Source organism: Podarcis melisellensis, assembly GCF_964234715.1.
Source record: "Podarcis melisellensis genome assembly, chromosome: 8".
Lineage (NCBI taxonomy): Eukaryota > Metazoa > Chordata > Lepidosauria > Squamata > Lacertidae > Podarcis > Podarcis melisellensis.
Genome location: NC_138540.1, coordinates 64,539,266 through 64,564,170, shown reverse-complemented (window position 1 = coordinate 64,564,170; position 24,905 = coordinate 64,539,266). Strand labels below are relative to the sequence as shown.

General features: G+C 43.6%; 2 protein-coding genes across 5 annotated transcripts in view; one reads left to right on the top strand and one right to left on the bottom strand.

Annotated features, from left to right (window-relative positions):
- Positions 1-24,905, bottom strand: part of SELENON (selenoprotein N) — a 117,070-nt gene that overhangs the window by 1,460 nt on the left and 90,705 nt on the right. The window lies entirely within an intron of this gene.
- On the top strand, positions 201-24,562 carry STMN1 (stathmin 1; the record flags this gene model as incomplete). Of its 4 annotated transcripts, XM_081921550.1 has the most annotated exons (6): positions 201-357; positions 13,762-13,966; positions 21,583-21,647; positions 22,502-22,674; positions 23,234-23,425; positions 24,102-24,562. In XM_081921550.1, the coding sequence occupies 5 exons, from the start codon at positions 13,890-13,892 to the stop codon at positions 24,171-24,173; spliced, it is 579 nt and encodes a 192-aa protein (XP_081777676.1). In that variant the 3' UTR covers positions 24,174-24,562. The 4 variants fall into 4 exon arrangements, with proteins under 4 accessions (XP_081777676.1, XP_081777677.1, XP_081777678.1 ...); XM_081921551.1 differs by lacking the exons at positions 201-357; positions 13,762-13,966 and adding an exon at positions 18,973-19,098; XM_081921552.1 differs by lacking the exons at positions 201-357; positions 13,762-13,966 and adding an exon at positions 20,313-20,431.

The window sequence follows — 24,905 nt, the reverse complement described above, 5'->3', positions numbered from 1 at the left end:
TTTTTTTTTTAAATGGAAATTAGACTAGGCACTCCATAAAGTGACCTGCTCTGCTTCTGGCCATCTGCTGATAAGAGACTAGCAAAAGCTGATCTGAGAGGAAAACATTGTGCAAGTTGGAGGCTGAGGCCTAGCTGCAGAGCCCAGTGGATGAGGCCTTTGCCCCTGTTGCCATAGAGACAGACAGCAGATGCAGGGGAGGAGGCTGAAAGATGGTGGCGGAAGACTGTGCCCAGCAGATCAGATGGCATGGGATGGCCCCAAACGGACAGTGCCAGGTATCAGTTTCCTCCTGCTGAATGTGTAAGCCAAGAGGACTAACGTGTACCCTATTGTGGCCAGCTGTTTCATATTCTGGTAAGACAACAAACCCCTTCGTACTGGGCTCCTCCAAACGTCCTTTTTATTGAGTGTTCATTATTATTTGTGCTCATGGTGTTATAACAGGGGATTGCCATCGTCCTCTTTTTTTCCAGGACATGTCCTCTTTTTCAGGAGTAAAATTTCTATCTGGGTGGATTTTTTGAATTTTCCAAAATGTCTGGGGCCGTGTGTGTGTGTGAGTGGGCTACTTTTTATTTTGCATACACAGTACTAGATGACCAAGTGCAAAACATATACGGTATATATTGTGTGAGTTTTACATGATGCAGGAAAGGAGCAGGTCCTTTTTTTTTTATATTATGAAGGGACATTGTAGAATGTGCCTGCTCCTGCACTTCCTCCCCACCCCAGGTGCTGGCAAATGTGTCCTCTTTTTTTGCTCTTCAAAATATGGCAACCCTATATATGCGATCACACTTTCAGGATGTATGGTGTCTGCGACAGTTGCTTGAGCAATGAAAAGACCCAGATGAGTATGGGTCCGTTTTTAAAACGCTGCTGTTTACAGATAACACAAAGAAACACATAAAATAAAGGAATACTTAAGGGATACCAAAAAACCAAAAACCGTGTTTTTAATGTTGTGTTTTAATTGTTGTAACCTGCTCTGGGACCTTGGGGTAATTTTGAAGAAGAAGAAGAAGTTGAAAAAGATTTTATAACAATATGAATTCCAGTGATTCAGTAATGTCTCCTACTTTCCCACAAAGTACTGCACTAGGTATTACTCATTTGGTATCATTGCGTTTGATTTCTTCCTTTTAACAATAACCAATTCTTCTGTTACTAATTAGAAACAGATGGAATGCTACCTGGTTTTCCGTTTCTAATTGTTAACAATTAAATAACTGTAAATATATTAGAGTACCTGTATTAAAGGTCTAACTATTCTTCTTTCACTCATCCATACTTCCCCCACGTTGCCTTTATGCTACCACATCAGACATTTCTAGCTAAGACTTTGGAATCCACTTACTACATTTTATTGGCTCATCTAAAAAAAATAATCATAATCATAATCATCTTATTTGGTTGCCACAATCAAGACCACCACCACAAATCCGGTTGAGCCATTATCACTGTTAGTTCAACCTACATATGCACATGTTAAAGACTTCACCTATGGACTAAGGCAGGCATGGCCCAACTTGGCCCTCCAGATGTTTTGGGACTACAGTTCCCATCATCCCTGACCACTGGTCCTGTTAGCTAGGGATGATGGGAGTTGTAGTCCCAAAACATACAGAAGGCCGAGTTTGGCCATGCCTGAACCAAGGCATCATAGGAACAGAGGAAGCTGCCTTATACTGACTCAGACCATTGACCTATCCAGCTCATTATTGTTTATACTGATGGGCAGCAGCAGTGGCGTAACATGCACTAGCAGTGCCCAGGGCAAGGCAAGGATTCCCCCCCCCCCACAACCTCCTTGTGGGTGCCGTATGGGAGGCAACAGGCAGACTTTGCTGCACCCCTGCAGTGGCCGCTCCTCATGAAGCTTGCCTGCTCGTCAGTCTTTGCGTTTGTCCTCTCAGCTTGGCGAGCTCCCGGACCAGTGGCTGGCACTCCTTGACAGGCTTGGCAGTGTCCCAGCAACACCAAAGCTGCAGCTGCAGCAGGCCTAGGAGGAAGGTGGCAGAGAGCAGGCTAAGACACCAAGTGCAGCCCTTCTTCCGTCGCCTCTCCTTGGCCCCACAGCATGAGGGCGTGCACCAGTGGGTCCTGGGTGAGTGAGCAGCTCTCCACTGGGGCATGCTCCCTCGCCCAGGGGCACATGTCAGGTGGGAAGCCCCAGGGTAGGACCAATGCAGGCTGGGGAAAGCCCAGACTCCGGTCAGTGGGAGTTCCACCTAGGGGTAGGTAAGCCTTCGTCGATCATGAAGAGAAGGAGATGCTGCCATAGCCCTAAAGGGCCAGCCTCGGCATGGCTCGCCTTCCCACAGCTCTGGAAGGCAGCAGTCATGTGGCCTTAGTGAAGGAGCCTGTCATGGGGGCGCCAGGTTGCGCCCCCTCAGAATTCTGCAACTGGGGCCACGACCCTCTTTGCCCCTCCCACACACACTACACCACACTACACCAGGCAGCTCTGCAGGATTTTAGACACAGGGTCTCTCCCAGTTGGAAATTGAACTGGGCTTTTCTGCATGCAAGGCAGTTGCTCCACCACTGAGCTATGGCCCCTTAACATGTGTCAGTGCCTGCAACTGCAGAAGAGCACATGTGTGTGAGGAGCGATCAATGTGAATTCAAGAGGTGAGTCTCGAAGCTAACTCACCTGGCCGCTCATAATATTCCAGTGCTATTTTGTCTGTGGGATGCAACACAAAACAAGAAGAACAAAGTACTGTGTGGTGCACAATATGCAAGCATTAGCGTTCCCCAGCTGCGTTTGTTATAATGATGCATTAGATTAGACGATGCCTCCAACAGAGATGCTAAAAGCCCTCCTTACTGGCACAGGCCAGAAGCGCCCCTGCATATCTTCTTCTCATGCGATGTGAAATGGAGATAAAAGAAGATAGGGTGGAAATGATGGCTATACAGAAATGGATTTATTGTGGAGACTGCAACACCAGCACATTCTGAAGCAGCTTTTAATTGGTGGAGAGGGTAGTTTAAAAGAATAAAAATCGTTATTGGAGCTGTAAATGTGTGACTCTTAGAAGAGGTTATCTATACAGAAAAGAGCTGGGGAAGGGACAGTTGAGTGTGTTTAACAGGCTCCAAAAATAAAATAAAAAACCCTGTTTGGAGGCACTATCTAGGGAAGAAAGAAATCTGCTTTCTGTTAAAATGAAGGCCTTGTATTCATTTAGTGCTATGCGGTCCCCTTGAAAATAACTGAAATTTCTGGACAGTTAATTTGATGCTGCAAAAAAGGACAAATCTGTAGCATGAAGATTTGTAGCTGCTGATAAAGGAATTATAGATATGACATTTCTCCTTCTTGTATATGGATACATTTTTAATACAGATGATACTGTGCTTGTTCTGAAGCTTTCCTTAACTATGTGAATAAGAGCCTTGATGCCTTGATTTTATATTTGTTTAAAATACTTATATTCTGCTTTACACCCACACCTACCTTAATAGATTGCAGTTATTGGGAATATAATGGCACCCGGTCCAAGACTAGCACAGCTTGTCTTCCTTGTTTGAAAGATCCAAGGCCTGCCCTGATCTGCACTCAACATCATCTTTTTTCAGCTGCTACTACTGCGGGAGCATTGTTGGAGGAGCTTTGGCAGCAGAGCTTTCTGACACTGCAATGAGAAGGCATTCATAGGAGAATTTTAGTCTCCACCCACAGACTTACCTCTGTTAGGGATGGTGGATAAATTTGATTTTGGTCCCATTTAAAGGTGAACCTACCTATTTTGCCCTTCCCGAAACAATAAGCAACTGAAACACAGCCATCCTTTGAAATTCACTCTTCTCCAAATTTTGCAGTGTAGTTCTCCCACAAAGTAATGTATATAAAAATACATACATTGGGGTAAAGTGTACATAATTCATAAATTTGTGGGAAATACATAAAAGCAACATATCGGGCAATTGCTTTGAAAAAAAGTCTGTGTCAGGGGAAATTGCATGGAAGAGTCTATATTAGGAGAAATTCTCAGTGAAACACTGTTGTTCTATAAGCTTGGATCCCCAGATGTTGTTGAGCTACAATTCCCATCATCCCTGCCATGGGCTGGGGAATATGGGAGTTGTATTCAACAATATCTGGGGACCCAAAGTTGAAGAATAGTGCAGCCAATACTGAGTTATATGGACCAATGATCTAACTCAGTATAATGCAAATTCTTATGTTCTTACATGATGTCAGCTGCAGTTAAGATGTGTCTGACTTGCACAGCACAATGCAAGATTTGACAATCAGCCGACCTGGCAAAAACAGGTCATGTGACATCATTGTGACATCAGACCTGGCCCAAAGGAAACTGAGAGAAATAAGGACCTGACTCAGGGGCCAAATACGGTCCCCCACCCCTGTTTTAAAGGGCCATTGTTGGTGAGTTTTGTCCCCTGCCCTCAGAGTTCACCCTGCTGAAAACAAAAAGTGAAAGTGAGAGACCGTTCAGTCTCCCTCTTTCTCTCTCTTTCTCTGTGAAGTCTTCACATAACAGAGCCTCCCAATGAGATCTTAAAAACTGGAAGACTGGTAAAGGAAGAGGTGTTTCCCAGAGATACAGCAGACCCAAAACATATAAAGCTTAGATCACTAATGTAATGAGCACACATTGTGCCACTAAGCAGCTGGTGACCCCAATTTCGCTGCAGCCCTAACTCTGCCAGGAGGTAAGCTGTGTAGGGTTAATAGAGAACATCACGTTGAGATAAAAAGAAAATAAAAGGGGCTTTTATTTTAGCCCACTAACCTTCAACACCACAGGCTGTAACATAACAGCTGAAGTTTTCTATTTTCCTCAGTGGTAGGAATTTTCAAGTACAGTTTCCCTGTAAGAAAGTATTAATAATAATAATAATAATAATTTTTTATTTATACCCCGCCCTCCCCAGCCAAGGCCGGGCTCAGAGCAGCTTACAAGCAATAATAAAAACAAGATGAATGATTACAACTTAAAAACAAAACTAAAATACAACATTAAAATAATGGAACATTAAAATATTAAAATGTAGCCTCATCGCAGGAGGAGAAGGAAAAGAAAGAAAGAGAGAAAAGAGAGAGAGAGAGAGGGAATCAAATTGGCTCCAAGCCAAAGGCCAGGCGGAACAACTCTGTCTTACAGGCCCTGCGGAAAGAAATCAGATTCTGCAGGGCCTTGGTCTCATGAGGCAGAGCGTTCCACCAGGCCAGAGCCAGAGTTGAAAAGGCCCTGGCTCTGGTTGAAGCCAATCTAACTTCTTTAGGGCCTGGGACCACTAGGGTGTTATTATTTATGGACCTTGAGGCTCTCCGTGTGGCATACCAGGAGAGGCGGTCCCGTAGGTACGAGGGTCCTAGGCCGTGAAGGGCTTTAAAGGTCAAAAGCAGCACCTTAAATCTGACCCTGTACTCCACCGGGAGCCAGTGCAGCTTGAAAAGCACTGGGTGAATATGCTCCCATGGCAGAGACCCCGCGAGGAGCCTCGCTGCAGCATTCTGTACTTGCTGGAGTTTCTGGGACAGCTTCAAGGGCAGCCCCGCATAGAGCGAATTACAGTAGTCAAGCCTGGAGATGACCGTCGCATGGATCACTGTGGCCAGGTCGGGGCGGGAAAGGTAAGGGACCAACTGCTTGATGCGGCGAAGGTGGAAAAATGTCGCCTTGGCTGTTGCTATAACTGGCGCCTCCATGGAAAGGGAGGCATCAAGGATTACACCCAAACTCTTAACGGAAGGCAATGGCACTAATTGGGCCCCCACAAGAGAAGGGAGTTGGTCCCTCATCCCCATGCCATCCCGACCTAGCCATAGGACCTCTGTCTTCGAAGGATTTAGTTTCAATCGGCTCCCACGAAACCATCCAGCCACAGCTTCCAAGCATCTGGTCAGTGTGTTCGGGGCCGAGTCAGTGTGGCCATCCATCAGCAGATAGAGCTGAGTGTCATCAGCATATTGGTGACAGCCCAGCCCAAAGCTCCAGATAATCTGGGCAAGGGGGCGCATAAAGATGTTTAAAAGCATCGGGGAGAGAATTGCACCCTGCGGCACTCCACACACCAAGGAGTGGCGCGACGACATTTCCCTCCCTAATGCCACCCTCTGTCCCCGACCAGAGATACAGTAAAAGAGCACAACCAGTTACGGGCTATGCCCTGTATCCCTACGTCTGCAAGGCGGTGGTCCAGAAGATCATGATCGACCATGTCAAAGGCTGCTGACAAATCTAAAAGGATCAGCAGTCCTGACCCGCCTCGATCCAGTTGTCTACGGAGATCATCTGTTAGGGCAACCAGAGCCGTCTCCGTCCCAAAACCAGGACGGAAACCGGACTGAAATGGATCTAATGCCGATGTTTCCTCCAGAAACCTACCAAGCTGTTCAGCAACCGCTCTCTCAATTACCTTACCCAGGTATGGAAGTTTTGAAACTGGGCGGTAATTGGATAGGTCTAAGGGATCTAATGAAGTTTTTTTTAAGAGTGGACACACCACTCTTATTGGAGATTTACAGGGTGTTTTCCTCCCCCACAACATTTCCTTATTTGCATTATGCAAATTGAGCATAGGAGAGTACAGATGAAGCCATCTTGATGCTTTATAGATTTCTCCAAAAGGAAATGGCACACCCTGGAAGCCACAAGGCCAACTGCATAACCCAAACTCTCCTTTCTTTATCTGGCTACATGCCAATTCCCAGCTTTCTTGCCATACCTACACAGAGTGGCTAGTCTTAGAGTATGTTCTAATTATTGTTTACTGCAGCTCCAGCATGCTCTCACCACTGTTTTTTTAATTGAGGTTAACCACAATCACACACCGTTAACCACAATCCATCTGAATCTAGTGGCTTTAAGAGAAATATTCCTCTGTGATGCACTCTTTAAATATAGATAGATAGATGATAGATAGATAGATAGATAGATAGATAGATAGATAGATAGATAGATAGATAGATTTTAAAACTTCCATGTGATTCAAAAACCAAAGTCATGGCTCCATTGCGGTGAGAATAGTTCAGGCAGCTTTTGCACATGCACAAATGACAGCACATGTACAGATGAAAGCATACTTGAATTGGGGTTCAGCATAGGGAAAGAAATCTTCAGGTGAGGACATCCCCACTCTGGTGTGAACAGCATCAGGAGAAAGCGATGTCAAAAATACAGCAGAAGGCAAACCACCTCACAGTTTCAAATTGCTAATGTGAACATACCCTTAGTTCACATCCTGTCTGATAGGGATGTCCAGCAGCTAGCCAGTAGCAACTGGGTACCAAGAACCATTAAGGAAGCTCAGGTTACCTCAGGTTACATACGCTTCAGGTTACATACGCTTCAGGTTACAGACTCCGCTAACCCAGAAATAGTGCTTCAGGTTAAGAACTTTGCTTCAGGATGAGAACAGAAATCGGGCTACGGCAGCGTGGCAGCAGCAGGAGGACCCATTAGCTAAAGTGGTGCTTCAGGTTAAGAACAGTTTCAGGTTAATTACGGACCTCCGGAACGAATTAAGTACTTAACCTGAGGTACCACTGTAACAGCAATTTTTATGTTTTAAAAAATAGGGAGCACCCGTTGTTTCTATCCCAAAATCTTATGTGTATAGCCTGATAACTGCGGCACTTAAAAAAGACTTATATAGCATACATTTTATATCCTAGAACTGAATGCTGTGTCCAGTGTTATTCCTACTCACAGTAGACCCATTGAAGTTAATGGGCAATGCTAATTTGGATCTATTAAATGCAGTAGGTCTGCTCTGAGTAGAACTTCACTGAATACAAGCCTGAGTTTACAGAGTGACTTTTTGTCTGCAAGATCCAGCTCATTTTGTACTTCTTATTTTCCTTTGTTGCCCCATTACCTTTCACTCAATGGCTCTTGTTAGCAGTATATTTCTGCCATGCAGTGAATGGCTTACTCATAGTAAGAGATGGATGCTGTGGTCTGTTTGCAGGGTTTTGACCTCCCAAACAACTGCTTTGCTAATCAGAAGCCAAGCAGTTTATGGTTTCTCGTTTTAATCAAAGCAGCAGGATCGGTAGCTAATTCCCACCACCACTGATCAATACTGCAAATGATCTTGCTTACAAAGGACAAGCCACCTAAGAGGGATTCCATGTAAGAACTCCTCCCTCTGAGGCCCTGGTTTCTTGTATCATAGGTGTACGTTTAACCATCTCATCGCAAGCTGGTGTTAATAATACAAAGGATATTGCTGCTTCTGTTATGCCTGAGCCTACTTTGTTGAATCCCAAAGACTAATTAGAGACTGGGGAATAATTAGTGCTTCACCCAATGCTTTTAGTTCATTCTATTTCAGTTTCAAAGAGCAAAAGCAAATATCTGATTGGAACACACTCTCTCTTTTTTCTGTATGTGTTGAATATTTTATGGTTCTTCCGCATTGCATCGCTATGCTGCGGGTTGTCAAGAATCACATTGTCTTTGCTCTAGATCCAAGGCGAGGGAGCTGTTCCTGACACTTTTGAAATCCAATTAGTGCATTTCATGTCAGCTATGATGCAGGCTGAGGGGGAGAGAAATCCCCCTCCTCACAGCAGCTGTTTGGTTATTAGAGAGCAGAAGCCTGATGTACAGTGAGCAGATTGGTTATTTTGGGACCCAAAACAGTTGTTTTCTCTACACTTGGCCTAGAAATTTCATGGGACTCCATGGAGGCGAAGGCAGAGGTGATCTGAAGACTGTGGGGAGAAGCAGCTATCCATCTTTAATATAGGCATCCTGAACATAACAGTCAAGCAAATGTTGGGGTTTACATAAGCACACCATATATGGAAGAAGCAGGAGGTGGTCCTCTATGATTCTGGGAAGGTTCTGTGATTACATAAATCTTCTTCTTAAGGGACTGATATGTCCCTGAACAGCTGCCCTACAAGCTGCATTTTTTCCTTCAGCCATTGCTGCGACAAAGCACAGAAGCGAATATATGCTGTATGTGGATAGGGGGCTGGCTTTTATACAGATTAATTCAATTTGGCATGGGGAAACAGGCACTTAGAACAGGGGGATCTAAGACAGACCCTTAAGAGCACTAAGCTCTTACAAACATACAAAATTGCCTTATGCGAATTCAGGCCAATAGTTCAGTCAGCTCTTCCAGCCCCCTCCCACACTTCTAAGCTAAGGTTGGGGAAGAAATTCAATTCAGTTCTCAATTAAAGGTGAACTTACATAATTCACACTTCCCAAGACAATGTGAGAACCTAAACACGCCATCCTCTGAAATTAGCACTTCTCTTAATTTTGTGATACTGTTCTCCAACTAAACTGTTTACAACAAAGGTTTTATATTAGAGGAAAGCATGCATAAAAGTGAATATATTGGTGAAAATAACTTATGCAAATCTGTGTCTTCCTTTGTCTTGTTTTCTGGTGATTTATTTCCTCTTCTTTGTTAATGCACAAGTAGCAAAGCTTGCTCAAGAATGGCGAGATACCTCTAAGGAAGAGGCGTAAGCCGCAACACCTTGAGGAACTGTGTTTCTAATGACTTTGAATAAAAAATATAAGAAATAATATGTTTGGATATTTGCATTTTACTCCATATTGGCCTAGGGGGAGGCCTGGGGAGGAGTTGTGGCTCTTCGGGTGTCCTGGGGGCCAAACAGAGAGGCCTGAACAGTCTTTTGTTTCCCATCCCTGATTTAACTATTGTGGGCTGTTTCCCACCCCTGTTCTTACTATTCAAATACTGTTGATGTATTTATTACATTTCTATCCTGCCTTTCCTCCAAGGAACAACCCTGTGGAGTAGGTTAGGCTGAGACACTGAGATGGGTCCAAAGTCACCCAGTGAGCTTGATGGCAGACTGAGGATATGAACCCTGGTGTCCCAGGTGCTAGTCTGGCACTCTTAACTCCTACGTTACAATGACTCTGCATCAATGTGTATTTAGCAAAAGTATGTCACAAAGTGGAGGTTGATGGAGACTGTGATGTGGATTTATTCTTGCCACTTTAAACACCTACTTCCTAGACATTCAGTCGATTGCATAGTTGTTACTCATTTGTTGCGTAAGATCCAGGAATATTCCATTAATAAGATTCTTCCAGTTCATGAATCAGGCATTTCCCTGGTGCTTAAACCATGTATATGTGGTTTTGGGGGAAGGCAGCGTCTTTCTCCAGCTAACAAGGTTGTTCCAGTTAGGAGTACTGACTGCAAAGCAGTTATACAAACATTATTGGTCCAAAGATCATTCCTGCCACATTGCTGATCATAAGGACACAAGCTACCAGTGCTGGTTCCAGATTGGGGTGGGGAGTAACCTTGAGGAGGATACCATTTGTGTCCCCCTCCCTGAATAGGCTCCTCCTCCACTAATTGCCCTCTTTCTGTGGGCCCAGGACGGTGGGGGAGGCAAGCAGAGTCTGCTGATCCTTCTCACTCCTGTCACTGCTCATTTACTTAGGGCAGGTGAGGTGAGCAGGAAGTGGCAGCAAAGGAGATGGGAAAACAGCAAGGCTGCAGGGCCACCAGAGGTCAGCAGTATGTCCTCCGATGAGGAAGGAGCCTTGGCTCTTTCTAGGTTATGCTGCCCCTAACGCCAGCCCTGCAGCTTTCCCGCTTCATGCCCATACTGTGTTGCTGTGACATCCTTCACAGATTTAATCCACTTTTTTTGTAGCTGAGCAGTCCCCATCAATACCACTCAAGCAAAGACACTGCCACAAAGCCCTTTTAGAAGGGGAAGGGGTGTAGTGAGAATTAATGCCCTTCCATCTCTTGCAGCAAGGCCCAACTATTTTATGAACCTTTCCTGCATTTTTCGTCCTGTGTGGGACGTGCACCGCCTCTCTCCCAGGGTTTTCAGTAATTACGAGCATAAGAAGACCCCTGCTGGATCAGGCCAGAGGCCCATCTAGCCCAGCATCTCTGCATCCCACAGTAGCCAAGCAAGTGCCTATGGGAAGCCCACAAGCAGGATGTGAGAGCATCTGGCTGTTGTTTCCAAGTGACTGGCATTCAAAGATAGCATATGAACTATCATGCCTAGAGGCCGCTGATAGTCTTATACTCCACAAAGCTGACTAATCCCCTTTTAAAGCCGAGTTGGTGGCCGTCCCCACATCTTGTCATAATTAAACTATGCGCACCCTGCTCTCTATCAAACACATACACATCACATGTAAACATGACACTGCTGGTGGTGGATTAGAACTAGTTCAAAGTGCTAAAGTGAAGGTTCAGTCATTTTTTACAATCTGCACAAGCACAAAGTCTCGGTTTTTAGGCCCAACTCGATCTGTCGGGGCAGCTATCTCTGCTATTCCTATGTCAGCCCCGTAAAGAGGGTACGGGTTGGATAACTGTAACAAAGGGAGCCCCTTGCTTCAGGTGGCAGAGCAGGTGGTGCGGCAGATCAATGCTTTGGCCTCAGGCCACCTGCCACAGCTGTTGGCCTGTTGCCTTCGCCCACTGTTTTGCTGGCAGGAGAGCTGCCTGCCAGGCTAGTGCAGAGCTTGTCTGAGGCCCAGGGTGGGAGTCTTGTTGATGGCAAGACAGTGTAAGTTCGGCAGGTCCTTAAGCACCACCCCTAGCCAGCTTAGCCCTCTGAGGCCTGGGGTATGTGTACCCGGCTGCTCTCACATCTGTATGGACCTGATGCCAGCTATTGCTTTGAAACTGTATGGGGGGGGGGAGTTATTGTTTTTGTTTGTTACTATGGTATGCATTTTGGTTTTTTTATATTGTAAACCACCCTGTGCTCTTTCAATGGTATAGAAAATATAATAACAACCACCTCTATATCCAGGGCCTGCCCCTGTGTCATCACCAGGGGCCACCCTTAGGTCTCAGGTTTGGGCTCTGAAATCTCAGGGTCTAGGATGGTTCTGACTTGGCAAATCTAATATTAAATCTATTTGAATATATGGCTTGCAATATCAAAAAGACTAGACACAGGTTTACTGCTGGTAGGAAAAATGCAGCTTGGATGCTTAAACAGCTTTGCACATTTTCTCTGTCTCTCACACATGCACACCCTCCTCTCACTCACAGATTAATTTTGTTCTCTATAGATATTTTTACCTTGATCAAAAATAAAAGCCCTTCTGTGTTCTGCTTCTCTGTGAGCTGCATAATTATCTCACTTGCTATTGGACAATGCAGTTGAAGGGGTATTTTGGTTATTTGCACCCCCTCCTGTCATGTTCATCCACATCACAATTAATAATAATGCAATTTTAATTCTAGACTATCTGAATATATATATATATATATATATATATATATATATATATATATATATATATATATATACAGAGAGAGAGAGAGAGAGAGTGTGTGTTAGTTAGTTAGTTAGTTAGTTAGTTAGTTAGTTAGTTAGTTAGTTAGTTAAACGGTCACTAGAAGTTGTGAGGGTCTTCTTGATGCCTCCAAACTTTATAATTTTCCCAGATGGGTCAAAAGAAAGAAATCTAAATCTATATTTTATTCAACATCTGTTGAGTTGGGGTAGACGGTAGGTATGGGGGAGAAATGTGATTCAGTTCACATTTAAAGGCAATTCTACCTAATTTGCAATTTCCAAAATATGAGAACTGAAAGACAATCATTCTTCAAAATTCATACTTCTCCAAATTTTGCCATATTTTTCTCTAGCCAACTGATGTCTTTAAAAGTACATAAACTTGGGTAAAGTATGCATGAAAATGCACATATTAGTGAAAATAACATACAAAATGCATTATTATAGGGAAAATTGCTTTCAAAATGTGCATATTTAGCAAAATTGTACTCAAACATGTATAGTAAGAAAAACCTGCACTAAAACGCTGATGAATTTTCACCAGAATTTTATTTAAAGTGCAAACTGATGTGGAAATATGAACAACTGAACTTAAGATTGGACAGATGAGAAACTGAAATGGACTGATTCACCCATACCTAAAATAGAGGTAGGATACAGGGCTGTAGCCTGTGCCACTGGGGAACAGTAAAGGTCTGGTCCTGCAAGGTTATTCTAGTCCGCTTCCTATAATTTGCAATCAGGAAAAGTACAGTAAGTCTCTAGACTGTTTGCCTCATGTAGCTTTTAGGGACATTGTGCAGGCTATTCTGCCCAGTAGCTTTCTAAAAAAACCAATAAACTTATTTCCACCTTCCATCATTCTGGCCAATGAATGTCAAGGCACTGGAATAACTGACAAGCAATAGGCCAGAGATAGAGAACCTGTGGTCCTACAGATGTTGTTGCAGTCAAGGGGCCTAAGGGTTGATGGGAGTTGCACCAGGTTGGCAAAAGCTGATTTAAAGGGTATCAAATGATAGGGTGATGTCAGTGGTGCCTCTGCAGTTATGGAGCTCAGTTCCCAAAGATCCTATAAGCTCCCTCTCTGTGTTTTTTGACTGGTGCTGAAAACTTTTTAGTGCTAAAAGTTCTTTTTAAAAATCTCTCGGCTGTTTTCATAGATGAGAGTTGGAGAATGTGTAGCCCTGCAGATCTTGTTGGATTCCATTCCCCTGAGCCTCAACTGGCACAACCAGTGGTTAAAGTTAAGAGTTCTAGTCCAACAACATCTCGGTGGCCCCAGATTTCCCATTCCTGCTTTAGCAGAATGTTTAGAACACCCATTTCCAACCTGGTGCTCCCCCATATTTTGGACTTCAACTCCCATCAGCCCCAGTTGGTGAAGGCTGGTTTAGAATGACGAACAACATGTAGAACTAGGGAGGGTTTGTACTGCAAACACAGCACGTTAAACACCACAGAACTTAATTAATTATGGTTATTTCTAGCATAGAAATCTTCATCAAGGGGTCAAGAAGCTGAACCACATCAAAAATACCGCGGAGTCTTTCAGGTTGTAAACATCTGCTTGAAAAAAAACATCTACTGCTGATTATTCAGTCTGAAAAATCTACCCATGTTTGGCTGCCGGATGCTTGTTTCCATGGAAACAGACATCCGATTGGGAGGAGAAAAAAACAACCCAGCTTTAAGGTAATGTGTGTTTTGAAGGATCTATTGTTGCTTGTCACAATATTAACCCACTCTAATCTAGAAATTCATGTGCAGAAATCGTTGTGCTTTTTAAAAGTAGAGATACGTAACACATCAGGGTCCTCTTGATATAGCTCAGTTCATGGGTAATGTAAGGCAAGAGCTCAGAAAATAAGGGCTTGGTTTTATCACCACTGGTGCAGTTAGTCCATGGTCATTTGTCCTTGACATGTATATTGATTTCTACTGTGATTTAAATGAAATGGTCATAAAAACCCATCCATTACCAGTAGGAAACCAAACCTTTGAGAGTGCTGTGCCTGAGTGTGCACACTCATGTGTTTAGGTAGGTAGATATATTCAATATTTGAGATGGGGACAGATGGAGAAAAAGGCAGAATCGCTTAACAATAAAAACCCATACAGATGATTTATGTATATGCTTTATCTACAGTCCTCTTACCATTCCACAGCCCAGACAGCACTAAATGGGCTTCAGTTCAAGCATGTGGCTTATGTGAATTGTGGATCCAGCCCAGCCACCTACTGAATAAATGGGACATTTGTCTCGAGTGCTCTAAAGGGAGTGTTCAGCAACTAGTGCTTTGTCTCTGATCATTTTGTCAAGCCTGGTAGATTGGGGGTGGGGGGAGAGAGAGACTATTGTTTTGAGACAATTGGAAGCCATAAGGTTGTCAGATTTGTAAACCAACCTTTAACTATGTATTTAAAAGCCCTTTAACCCTACAGGCATTAACCAGTGTTTCAGCTTATCTCTGTGCTGCAAAGTTTTCACCTGTGAATTCTTGCTTATGATGCTGCTTCTTAAGGCATAGTGGCATATTAGTAGGATTTTTTCCTGCAAAGTTGTCACCCCAGCAGAAAGCAACCTCCTACAATATTGAGATGAATTGAAACATGATTTATTTCAGATAGTTATGACATTTGGGATGGGACAGAGGCAAGCCAATAGCCAGAAATGGTCTCAAAATGGGATTTAATGGGTTGAGGAATCATCACCACATAACAGAGACAGTGGCTCCCCATTTGTGAAATGCTCTCCCCAAGGAGGCTCGCCCAGCACCTTCAATACATACCTTTAGGTGTCAGGTGAAAACATTTCTCTTCAACCAGGTGTTAGGCTGATTAACATTCTATGTGTCAGTGGGGGGTGCTATTGGTTTGCTTTGCTTCTGTTTTTATTTTATTTAGTATTTTGTGTTTTCATTTTGTATTTTTAATAAATAATAATAATGTGGCCTTAGTAAGCAATTGGATAAGATACTGCCAGCATGCTTTTAATTCTACCAATAAACAGAGATAAGGCGCACACACCTGTGGCTACAAAACTAATCAGAGAAGAAAGAGGAGACGTTTGGAATGGTTTCTATGTTGAACTCTTGAGAAGGGGCAAGGAATTGGGGCTGCATCCTTTGCAACACTTACTTGGGACAAGTTCCACTGAGCATAGTTGGACTTACTTCTGAGTAACCTGCATAGATTTGCTGTTTAGGTAAGTATGTGGCATGAGAAATTTACATGTGAACACAATTAATTCCAAGCACTCATTTGAGTTTATAACTTTATTCTAACAAGACTCTTGTCCCAGGCCTCAGACAAGCTCTGCACAGGCCTTGATATAGGTACCACGTAGTGCTAAACTACAAACTGAGACCATAGTTGTCAACGTTTTCCTTTTTTAAAGGGAAATTCTCTTATTCCAAATAGGATTCGTCGCAAGAAAAGGGAAAATTTGACAGGTATGCCTGAGACACCAGGATTCCAATCCCCACTGCCATGAAGCTAACTGGGTTACCTTGGGTCAGTCGCTGTCTCTTAGCCTAATTACCTCATGGGACTGCTTTGAAGATAAAAAGTGGAGGGGGAAGAACCATGTACGTCTTGAAGTTCCTTGGAGGGAAGGCAAGGAGTAAATATGCCGATCCTGTGCACACTTAGAAGTTAGAGTCACAGTGAGTTTAATGGGAACTTTCCCCCCACTGAAATCAATGTGATTTAAACATGTCTTAATTCTGGATGTATCATGGTCTGTCTCTCTTTTCTGCCAGAAAATAGATAAAAATAAATCAGTTAACAGATTAACAAAATATGTGTTGAGGACTGTACATTTTTGATATAGCAGTTGCATTTTATTATTTGATGTCTAATTTGTATATTTCATCCTCGTTAAAGTTACAGCATACAATTTATGGTAACACACGTGAGTGGTTTTCAGTTTATAATTAGGATTTTTATAGCAGCTTCCACTAAAGCATCTGCCAGCATTTTACAAACATTAGTAAATGAACTCTAACAATGCTCCTCTGAATTAGCCATAATTTATGAACTTCTATCAGAGAATGTACCAAATAGAGGAACTGCCGATATGCAAAGAGCCTCCAGGGTGTGACTAAACAGACTCACTTCCTATTGTTGCAGACCTCCAAATATGTCGAGGACACCTGCTGAAAAATAATGAGGCAGAGGTTCTCCAGGGAATACAGTTAACCCATGCACACAAACAGCACAGGAGAAGCTGCTTTAGTGTCAATCAGGAAAATGGTCAGAATGTTGTTCGTAGGTTTTAAAAAAGCAGAAAATGGCCATTTCCAAACTAAATGTAGATTGTGGGGCTTGGCTGTGTGACAAACTTAAATCAGCTTCAAGCCTGTTTCACTGCCATTTCTCGTAAGGAATCCTGGGGACTGTAGTTCCGTGAAATGGGCTAGAATTGGCTCTGCAGTCTTTCTGCGCTAATGTGTATCCGACTTCTTTGTTCAAAAGATGTGAAAGTGACATCATTCAAACATAATGTTGGCTGTGAACCATGGTTAGGGAAATTAGCCAGTATGTGCAGCTGAAGGGCACTCTGCTTTGCTGCTCTCTTTCTAGAGAAGCAAACCATGGCACATCTGGTTTAATGTTACATGCAAACCAGCACTTGTGATCCCCCCCCACCTCCTTGATTGCTAATCGTTTGTATGTGATTAAAAGAACCCATGAGTGCTGGTTCATATGTTAACACTAAGCCAACCACTCTGTGGTTTGTTTCCTTACACTAGGAAACAGGATTGGTTGAGCTGTGTGAACATGCTTATTTTTCTAACTATAGTGTATGGCTAGGGTTCTACCAGTGAATTAAAACAATTTCCAAATGGGTTTAATTTAAAGTTGTAGGGTAGATGTGCTATACAGTGGTACCTCGCAAGACGAAATTAATTCGTTCTGCGAGTTGTTTCGTCTTGCGATTTTTTCGTCTTGCGAAGCACGGATTCCCTGGGTATTAACAGTTTTAAGAAAAAAGAAACAAACTCGCAAGACGTTTTCGTCTTGCGAAGCAAGCCCATAGGGAAATTTGTCTTGCGAAGCAACTCAAAAAACGAAAAACTCTTTCATCTTGCGCGTTTTTCGTCTTACGAGGCATTCGTCTTGCGAGGTACCACTGTATATTGCACAGGACTGCAGTTCCAGAGAAGGGATGTAGGAACGATTTAACCAGAATGCAGATATCTTAGAGTACTGTACTGGGTCATCTTAAAGACTAACACATCTACAGTACAGTTGTACCTCGGGTTAAGTACTTAATTCATTCCGGAGGTCCGTACTTAACCTGAAACTGTTCTTAACCTGAAGCACCACTTTAGCTAATGGGGCCTCCTGCTGCTGCTGCGCCGCCGGACCACGATTTCTGTTCTCATCCTGAAGCAAAGTTCTTAACCTGAAGCACTATTTCTGGATTAGCGGAGTCTGTAACCTGAAGCGTATGTAACCCGAGGTACCACTGTATTGTGGCACAAGCTTTTTGCAACTAGGTTTTAGTTTCCCAGACCCCCCCCCCGAGTTTATACCGTAATAATATTTAAGGTGGCACAGGACCTTTGGCTGTTGTTCACAGTTACACTGCCTTAATCCCATGGTGTACATACGTTGCAAGTTACAATGTTGAGCCAATGCCAGTTTTACATTTGAGTTAGAAATGTGAAATGCAAGTACTTTTAATGTTTGTGTTTAAAAAATCTCTAGCAATAAAGCCATGTATATCTTGAGGTTTCATTTTGTTTAAACCTGTGTAGGTGACCTGTGGCCTTCCAGGTGTTGCCATTGGGCTCAGTCTTCCGCCATCCCTGGCTATGCTGGCTGAAGTTGACAGTGGTTGAAGTTCAACATCTGGAGGGCCACAAGTTCCTCACCCACATTTTAAAGCTTCCTTCTCATTTTCCTTTTAGCAGATTTTGACATCCTATATTCTGTTATATGGCCAGATTCCACCGAAATGAGCTCTTGATCATCAAGTGAGGTGCCAAATAACTTCATCTAAAGGAGGTGGAACTGCTCAATTAAAGACTGGTGTGATTGTTGGTATGACGCCCTCAAAATAAATTAAAAAATTGTCCAGTACCACTTTAGAGACCAACTAAGTTTGTTCTTAGGACTATAATCCTAACACTACACACTTGCAGTCTTATGGTGGGGCAAGACCCAGTGAATTCAGGTAAGCATGTTCAGGCATGAGTTGAAAGTTGAAACTTACATAAACATCTTATTAGAGAGTAAGCTACATTGAGCTCAGTGAAGCTTGCTTGAGAATTAAAGGGCCACATGCAGGGGCTGCAAGGCCTTTTTGAGTAGAAGGGAGTGTGATTAGACCTCGGTTTTTTTGCGGAGGGAGGGTGTTTTCGTCTATTCTAAGGTCAAATGATTGACATGTAAGCAGCGGAGACAGGAGGGAGAATGAGAACAAAGGGACACTCTTCTGTTGCCCCAGGCGAGGAATGGACCGCGACGCCCACAAAGATTGCACGGAAGTTGGAGAAGGAAACCAAGAGCCTGCCAATTTCCCATATATTGCCTCCATCCACCCGTCTTTAAAGAAACCCCAAAAACTTTTATTGCACCCAGAGACACTCCCCTGCACTACATTTCCCATCATGCCATCAAAATAGAAGGGGCTAGAGAGAAAGAGAACGCTCCCCTCCTTTTCTCCCCTCCCCGCTGCGCGGCACGTGCCGCCTTTCTCGGCCAATAGGGGGCGTGGCCGATGCAGGTCACGTGCCTTTGTTTGCCGCTTTTGTGGGGAACGCTGGGCGGTTAGGAGCTGAGTCTGTGTGTAGCCGCCGCAGTGACAGGAGCAGGTGGGTTGCCTAAGAAGCTGCTTTGAATCCGAGGCGGGGCCGGGAACGGCGATAACGAGCGGTCGGTCCTTCACTGCGAGGGGCAAATGGGGCTTCGTTTGGTGGGGCGGCAGCGGAGTGCGTTGTCGGGGAAGAGGGGCGAAGGGGGTTTCTCGGGCGGGGTCTCTGAAAAATCCGCTTTTGTCTCAGGCGGCTCCGTTGCTTTGTCACCTGAATGGGCTGCTGCCGCTTTTTAAGCGAGTGCGTGGCTCGGTGGTGACCAGCGGGTAGGAGCGGGGGACAAAGGACCGCGAGCGAGGAAGGCAGAAGGGGCGCGTGCTCTCCTCGCGGAGGCTATTGTTCGCTCGCGCCCCCACCCCAGTTCCTGAACGGACTGGCGGCGCCCGCTCCCATTTCCCCCTTCCTCTGGTTTTCTTCTTGACAGCAGTAGCTCGTCTATTGTTGGAGGGAAAGGGGCGGCGCCGCTCTTGCTGTCGAAGCTGCCACCGCCGCCACCTTGTCGCGCCCGCCGACGGGGATTAAAGGGAGGGGGCGGCAGGCGCGTTCCTCAAGCGGCGTGAGGGGTTAAAATGTGACACAGGAAAAAGGTGGGAGGGGGCGGGAAAGAGAAGAGAGCCCGCGTGCAGCGGGAGGAAAGCGAGAAGAAGCCCCGAGCAGTGGCGTAGCGTGGGTTGTCAGCACCCGGGGCAAGGCAAGTAATTTGCGCCCCCTAACCCGTGGATTTGCGCCCCCAGATGTTGCGCCCGGTGCGGCCGGCCCCCCCTGCACCCCCCACGCTACGCCACTGGCCCGGAGCCCAAATAGACGAAGAGGCAAGCGGCCCGCGCTCTCGCGGCTGAGGCGGGTTTTTTTGTGTGTGACGCCGTCTCGCTCGGGATTGTTTTGGCGCGCCGAAGACGGGAGGGTGGAGGAACGCGCCAGCAGCAGGTGCCCGGATGTTACCGTTATAGCTCAGATTCTTCCCTCCCCTCATTTTTTTTTTTTTTTTTGCTGAGGGTGGAAGCGCGCGCGCGCGTTCTCGGGCTGTTTGAATTCGGTGCGGTTCTAGAATGGCGCGTGGGGTGGGCGGGGCTTCGAGGCAGGCGCCGCTCTTCATTTTCTCTCCCCCTCCCCCATCTTTCCCCCCTTCCACTATCTTGCATTATCTCTGATCCTTATTGGCCGTGAGTATTTTCTCCTGGTCCCGCCCCATAGTATGTAGTAGAAAGCCACTGAGGGCTTTTTTCGAAACCACCCACCCCTGCTTTCAGATCTTGGGCGTTGTTGCTAGCCTTTGGTTTTTCAGCCTGACCGCAGAAGAGGTGCCCTTTAAGAACCCCAGCTTTTTGCTATTGTGCGTGTTTTATTTCTCCTCCCCGCAAAAGAGCTTTGTTTGTCTGGGAATACGAACATACATATAGGTGCCATTGTGCTCCATTTAATTAGATATTATCTTAAGAGGTCAGGGGCGGAAGAGAAGAGGTTAGGGCAAGGCTCGGATTTATTTAATGTATGCCGCCTTGCTTTGTTAATACTGGGTTTAGCACAAACGGTTCTAGATCTCGATTATAGTGAGCTACCCTTTGTGTCTCGAGGTAGCAAGAACAATGGCGCATACCAATCCTAGGCTAGCAGATAAAAAGGAAATATGTCATCCTCCTGAGGCTCCTGAGGGAGGGTTTTAGTGAATCTAGTAGCATATATATAAGGCTTTGATTGCTTTTAATCAACGTTGAAGGGACAGATGGAGCACATCTGCCCAGTGGATTAGTATTCGTTGCTGGAAATAAATTTCAAACCATAGTGTCTTACTTTTAGGTACCCTTGGATATAGCTGGAGGAGGGGGAGGCAATAAAATTCTCAGGTGTTGTTATCAAACTTCTTGGTGCCCAAGCAGCCTGCACTCTAGCAATCTATCTAGCCTTAGGTGCCTTCATTTGACTAGCTGGTAGGAAAATCTGGTGTACCTTCTTACAAAATACTTGCACTTCTGGTTGCCCACTATCTACTTAAGAGCTTGGGGCACAGAATTGTTAATCCCAGACATAACGGGATGTTTGAAATGGACACATGTAATTTGAAAACTATTCATATTCACCTAGCTTGAGACACAGGACCAGCCCCTGCTTTATTGTGTATATCGGTAATGCAGTGTAAGACTGGTCTGCTTCACTCCAGTAAAGCACCAAGATTGTGTTGTAGCATCTTGATTAATTTCTTTTAATACAGTTTTGAATAATATGAGTTAGCAGTGGTGGATCCTTAGTGTTGGGGGTGGGGCTGATCTGAGGATTTAATTTAATAAAGATTTAATTCAGAGTACATCATTCTAGATATTTACTATGTATAGCAGATTGGTTTCTTTTTTCTATATGTGTTATTTTGCATGTCATCCAAACCTAAATAAGGACTAGAAACTGGTAGAAGGAAAACACTGAATAGAGAAGTTCAAGTCCTAACACTTATGTAATGATACTATCTATCTAATGTTTCCATCTTCTTAGTGCTCACCTATTGGAGTTCCTGCAGCAAATTATTTTGGAATCTACTTCAGCCATGGCTTCTTCTGGTAAGTGCTACTTTATCTACTAATACTTGTGTTAGAATCATGGGACCCTGAGGATCATCTAGTCCAACCTCCTGCAATGAAGGAATATACAGCTGTCCCATACGGGGGTCAAACCTGCAACCTTACCATTATCAGTACCACGCTCTACCAACTGAGCTATCCAGATATGCGTAATGATGTCTCAAGATACATTTTTAATAAATTAAAAGCATTCTAAGTTACTTAATACTTAAACATCAGTAAAATGTATATTAAAACGCATTATAATTTTTTCAATCCCATCAGCATTAACCTGCCAGTGTTACAGCTATATTACACATACTGAAAAGCACAGATGATGTCTAGGCTTGAATGATAGTGTTCTTGTCAGGTGCGATATAACTAAGGTTCATACCTACATCCTGCGACAACTATTAAAATGTCTATAACTGTCCCCAAATGGTGTTTTTATTGTAGTTTGACTATGTGTGAAACTAAATTTTGCTGTAGGTGCCCAAATATTGATGGTAGGATAACTGTACAGGTCTTAAGTGTGAATATTTAGCAAATGCCTGTATTAAAACATAAGGCACTTTTAAACTGGATTTGTTGTTTTCAAGGAAACGGGGATTGTGCCTTTGTGGAGGTACTTTGTATTCCATTATAGGCCCCCAGGGACCTCAACACTTACTTAAGGATGCGGAGGGAAGTGGGAGCCTCAATTAACTAGTCAAACAGGTTATAAAGTTTGTACTGCAAATGCAGACTTGAAATTTGATTTGCTTCCTTGAGCTTGAGGGCACTTTTAAGCAAAAGTGTGTGTTAGCATGATGTGGCTCAAGGATACTAACTATTACTTCCAATGTCTCTTCTAGACATTCAGGTGAAAGAACTAGAAAAACGTGCTTCTGGACAGGCATTTGAATTGATACTTGGCCCTCCTTCAAAAGAAGCTGTTCCAGAGTTTCCCCTCTCTCCTCCAAAGAAAAAAGATCTCTCACTGGAAGAAATTCAAAGGAAGTTAGAAGCAGCAGAAGAAAGGCGCAAGGTAAACATCATTTTTCTAGTTCTAAATACTACACTACATTGTGCACAAGTGTATACTTGAAATGGTAGCCAGTTTATAGAATTTACCATTAGGAATGCTGCAGCCCATGAAAAATGCCTCAAACTGGATGTTACAGCACCTTAATAGTTATAATAAATTGAGGATTAGATAAAGATTAATAGTTCAAATAGAATTGCTGCAGTTCTGTTTGAATTTAAGTATACTGGAAGTGGAGAAAGAGATTCCAGGACAAATAGGGGAGACACACTTGTCTATTCCATTTACAGATAGGTAGCCGTGTTGGTCTGCCATAGTCAAAACAAAAAAAAATCCTTCTAGTAGCACCTTAAAGACCAACTAAGTTAGTTCTTGGTATGAGCTTTCGTGTGCATGCACACTTCTTCAGATACTATTCCATGTGTGCCCTGATTTGAAACTAGCTTAGCTGCTAGTAGACTGAGGCCACTATCAATGACTCAGATGATACTTAACACAGCCCAACAACTGTAATTACATACAGACTACTCTCAACTAAACATGGAATGGATCTATATTCTAGTCCCATGAAGCTGAAGTGTTGAAGCAGCTAGCTGAAAAACGAGAGCACGAGAAAGAGGTGCTGCAGAAGGCAATTGAAGAAAATAACAACTTCAGCAAAATGGCAGAGGAAAAGTTGACCCACAAAATGGAAGCTATCAAAGAGAACAGAGAAGCACAAATGGCTGCTAAACTGGAGCGCTTGAGAGAGAAAGTAAGTCTGGTATTTAATATTCTCTATAAAATAATGGAACATGAACTTGGACCACCAGTGACATTTACAAACTAGGAACAGTAGACTTTGGTTTAAAAAATAAAAATTAACACCTAACTGCTCAGAATTTGTACATAATTATTTAATTTTGGAGGGAATGAACTATTGGAATCACAGGACTTCCTAAGTAGCAATAAGGTAAGACCAAGTCAACAAATAGTTAACACATACAGGTTTATACTGATAACCACTTCCCTAACCTTTGACTAAAACAAAATAGCTGCATTTAGTTCTTTGTTTTGTCCCTGTGTTAAATACTGTGTTGAATAGGTATTTAGTGGTAGAGTTTAAAGAATGCTTTTGATAAATGAGAACTGCACAGAGCTGGAGGTACTTAAAAACTGGTTGGGTGGATTTTTTTTGGCTGCATGAAGCTTAAATGTTAACCTGTTGGGATGAAAACCATGCTTCTCAAGTCATTAAACTATAGGATGCCAATCTGCTTGAGTGCATCACTATGTAAAACCCCAGGATATGCTCCGCAGAAACTGCAAATTGTAAGTTTTATTTTAGTCCAGACTTTGCATTGTGTTTATAGAAACAAAACAGTTTTGGTAGCAGTAAAACCCCTGAAGAACCAAGTTCTCTCTCACTATCTTAACTCTTGCTTTACCAGGACAAGCATATTGAAGAAGTACGGAAGAACAAAGAAGGGGGGAAAGAATCTGGTGACAACGAAAGCGACTGACTTCATCCTGGAAACTGACTTTCTCCCCTTTGTCTAAATATCCAAAGACTGTATTGGCCAGTGTTTTTGTTAAGTTTCTAGAAAACTGATGTAGAGCTGTATAGTTAGATCCAACTGTACACATGCTTTGGGGAGCTAGAGGGGAGCCCTTTTCATGTTCACTCTTTTTCTAAAATGTTGTCTTTCCAGTGTAGCTATCTTGTTGCATTTCTTCTATTCCAGTGCATTTGTTCCTGGATTGATGGCTAGTGCTGTATTCAGCTCTGACATATTTGTGAAAGAAATATGTAGTGTAATGCTCATGCTGAATCTGTTACACTTCAGAATCTGTCGGTTTTAAACATATTACTGTAACCAAGTGACTTAATAAAAGCTGCACAGTGCTGTTATCACAGGTGACTGTTTCTGAGACTAGCATGACTAAATATGCAACTTGGGCATAGCTATGGCTAGAACATTTTGATGCAATAAAGAACAAAAAATGCTTGCAAGCAATATATCCAATGGCTAGTGATGTTTCACAGTAGCCAGCTTCCTTAGTTGTTGCCTATTGTCCCAGTTTCACAATAAGAGCTTTGTCTTGCACCTCAGCAGTTGTCAGCTGGTGGTTTGTTAAACAATTAAGAACCACCTCCCTCCCTGGATAGGCTTGCACTTTGTAACAAATGACTTCTTGTTAACGTGACTGTGATCTGACTTCTAAAGCATTTACCTGTTAGTTTTTAAGTTTCA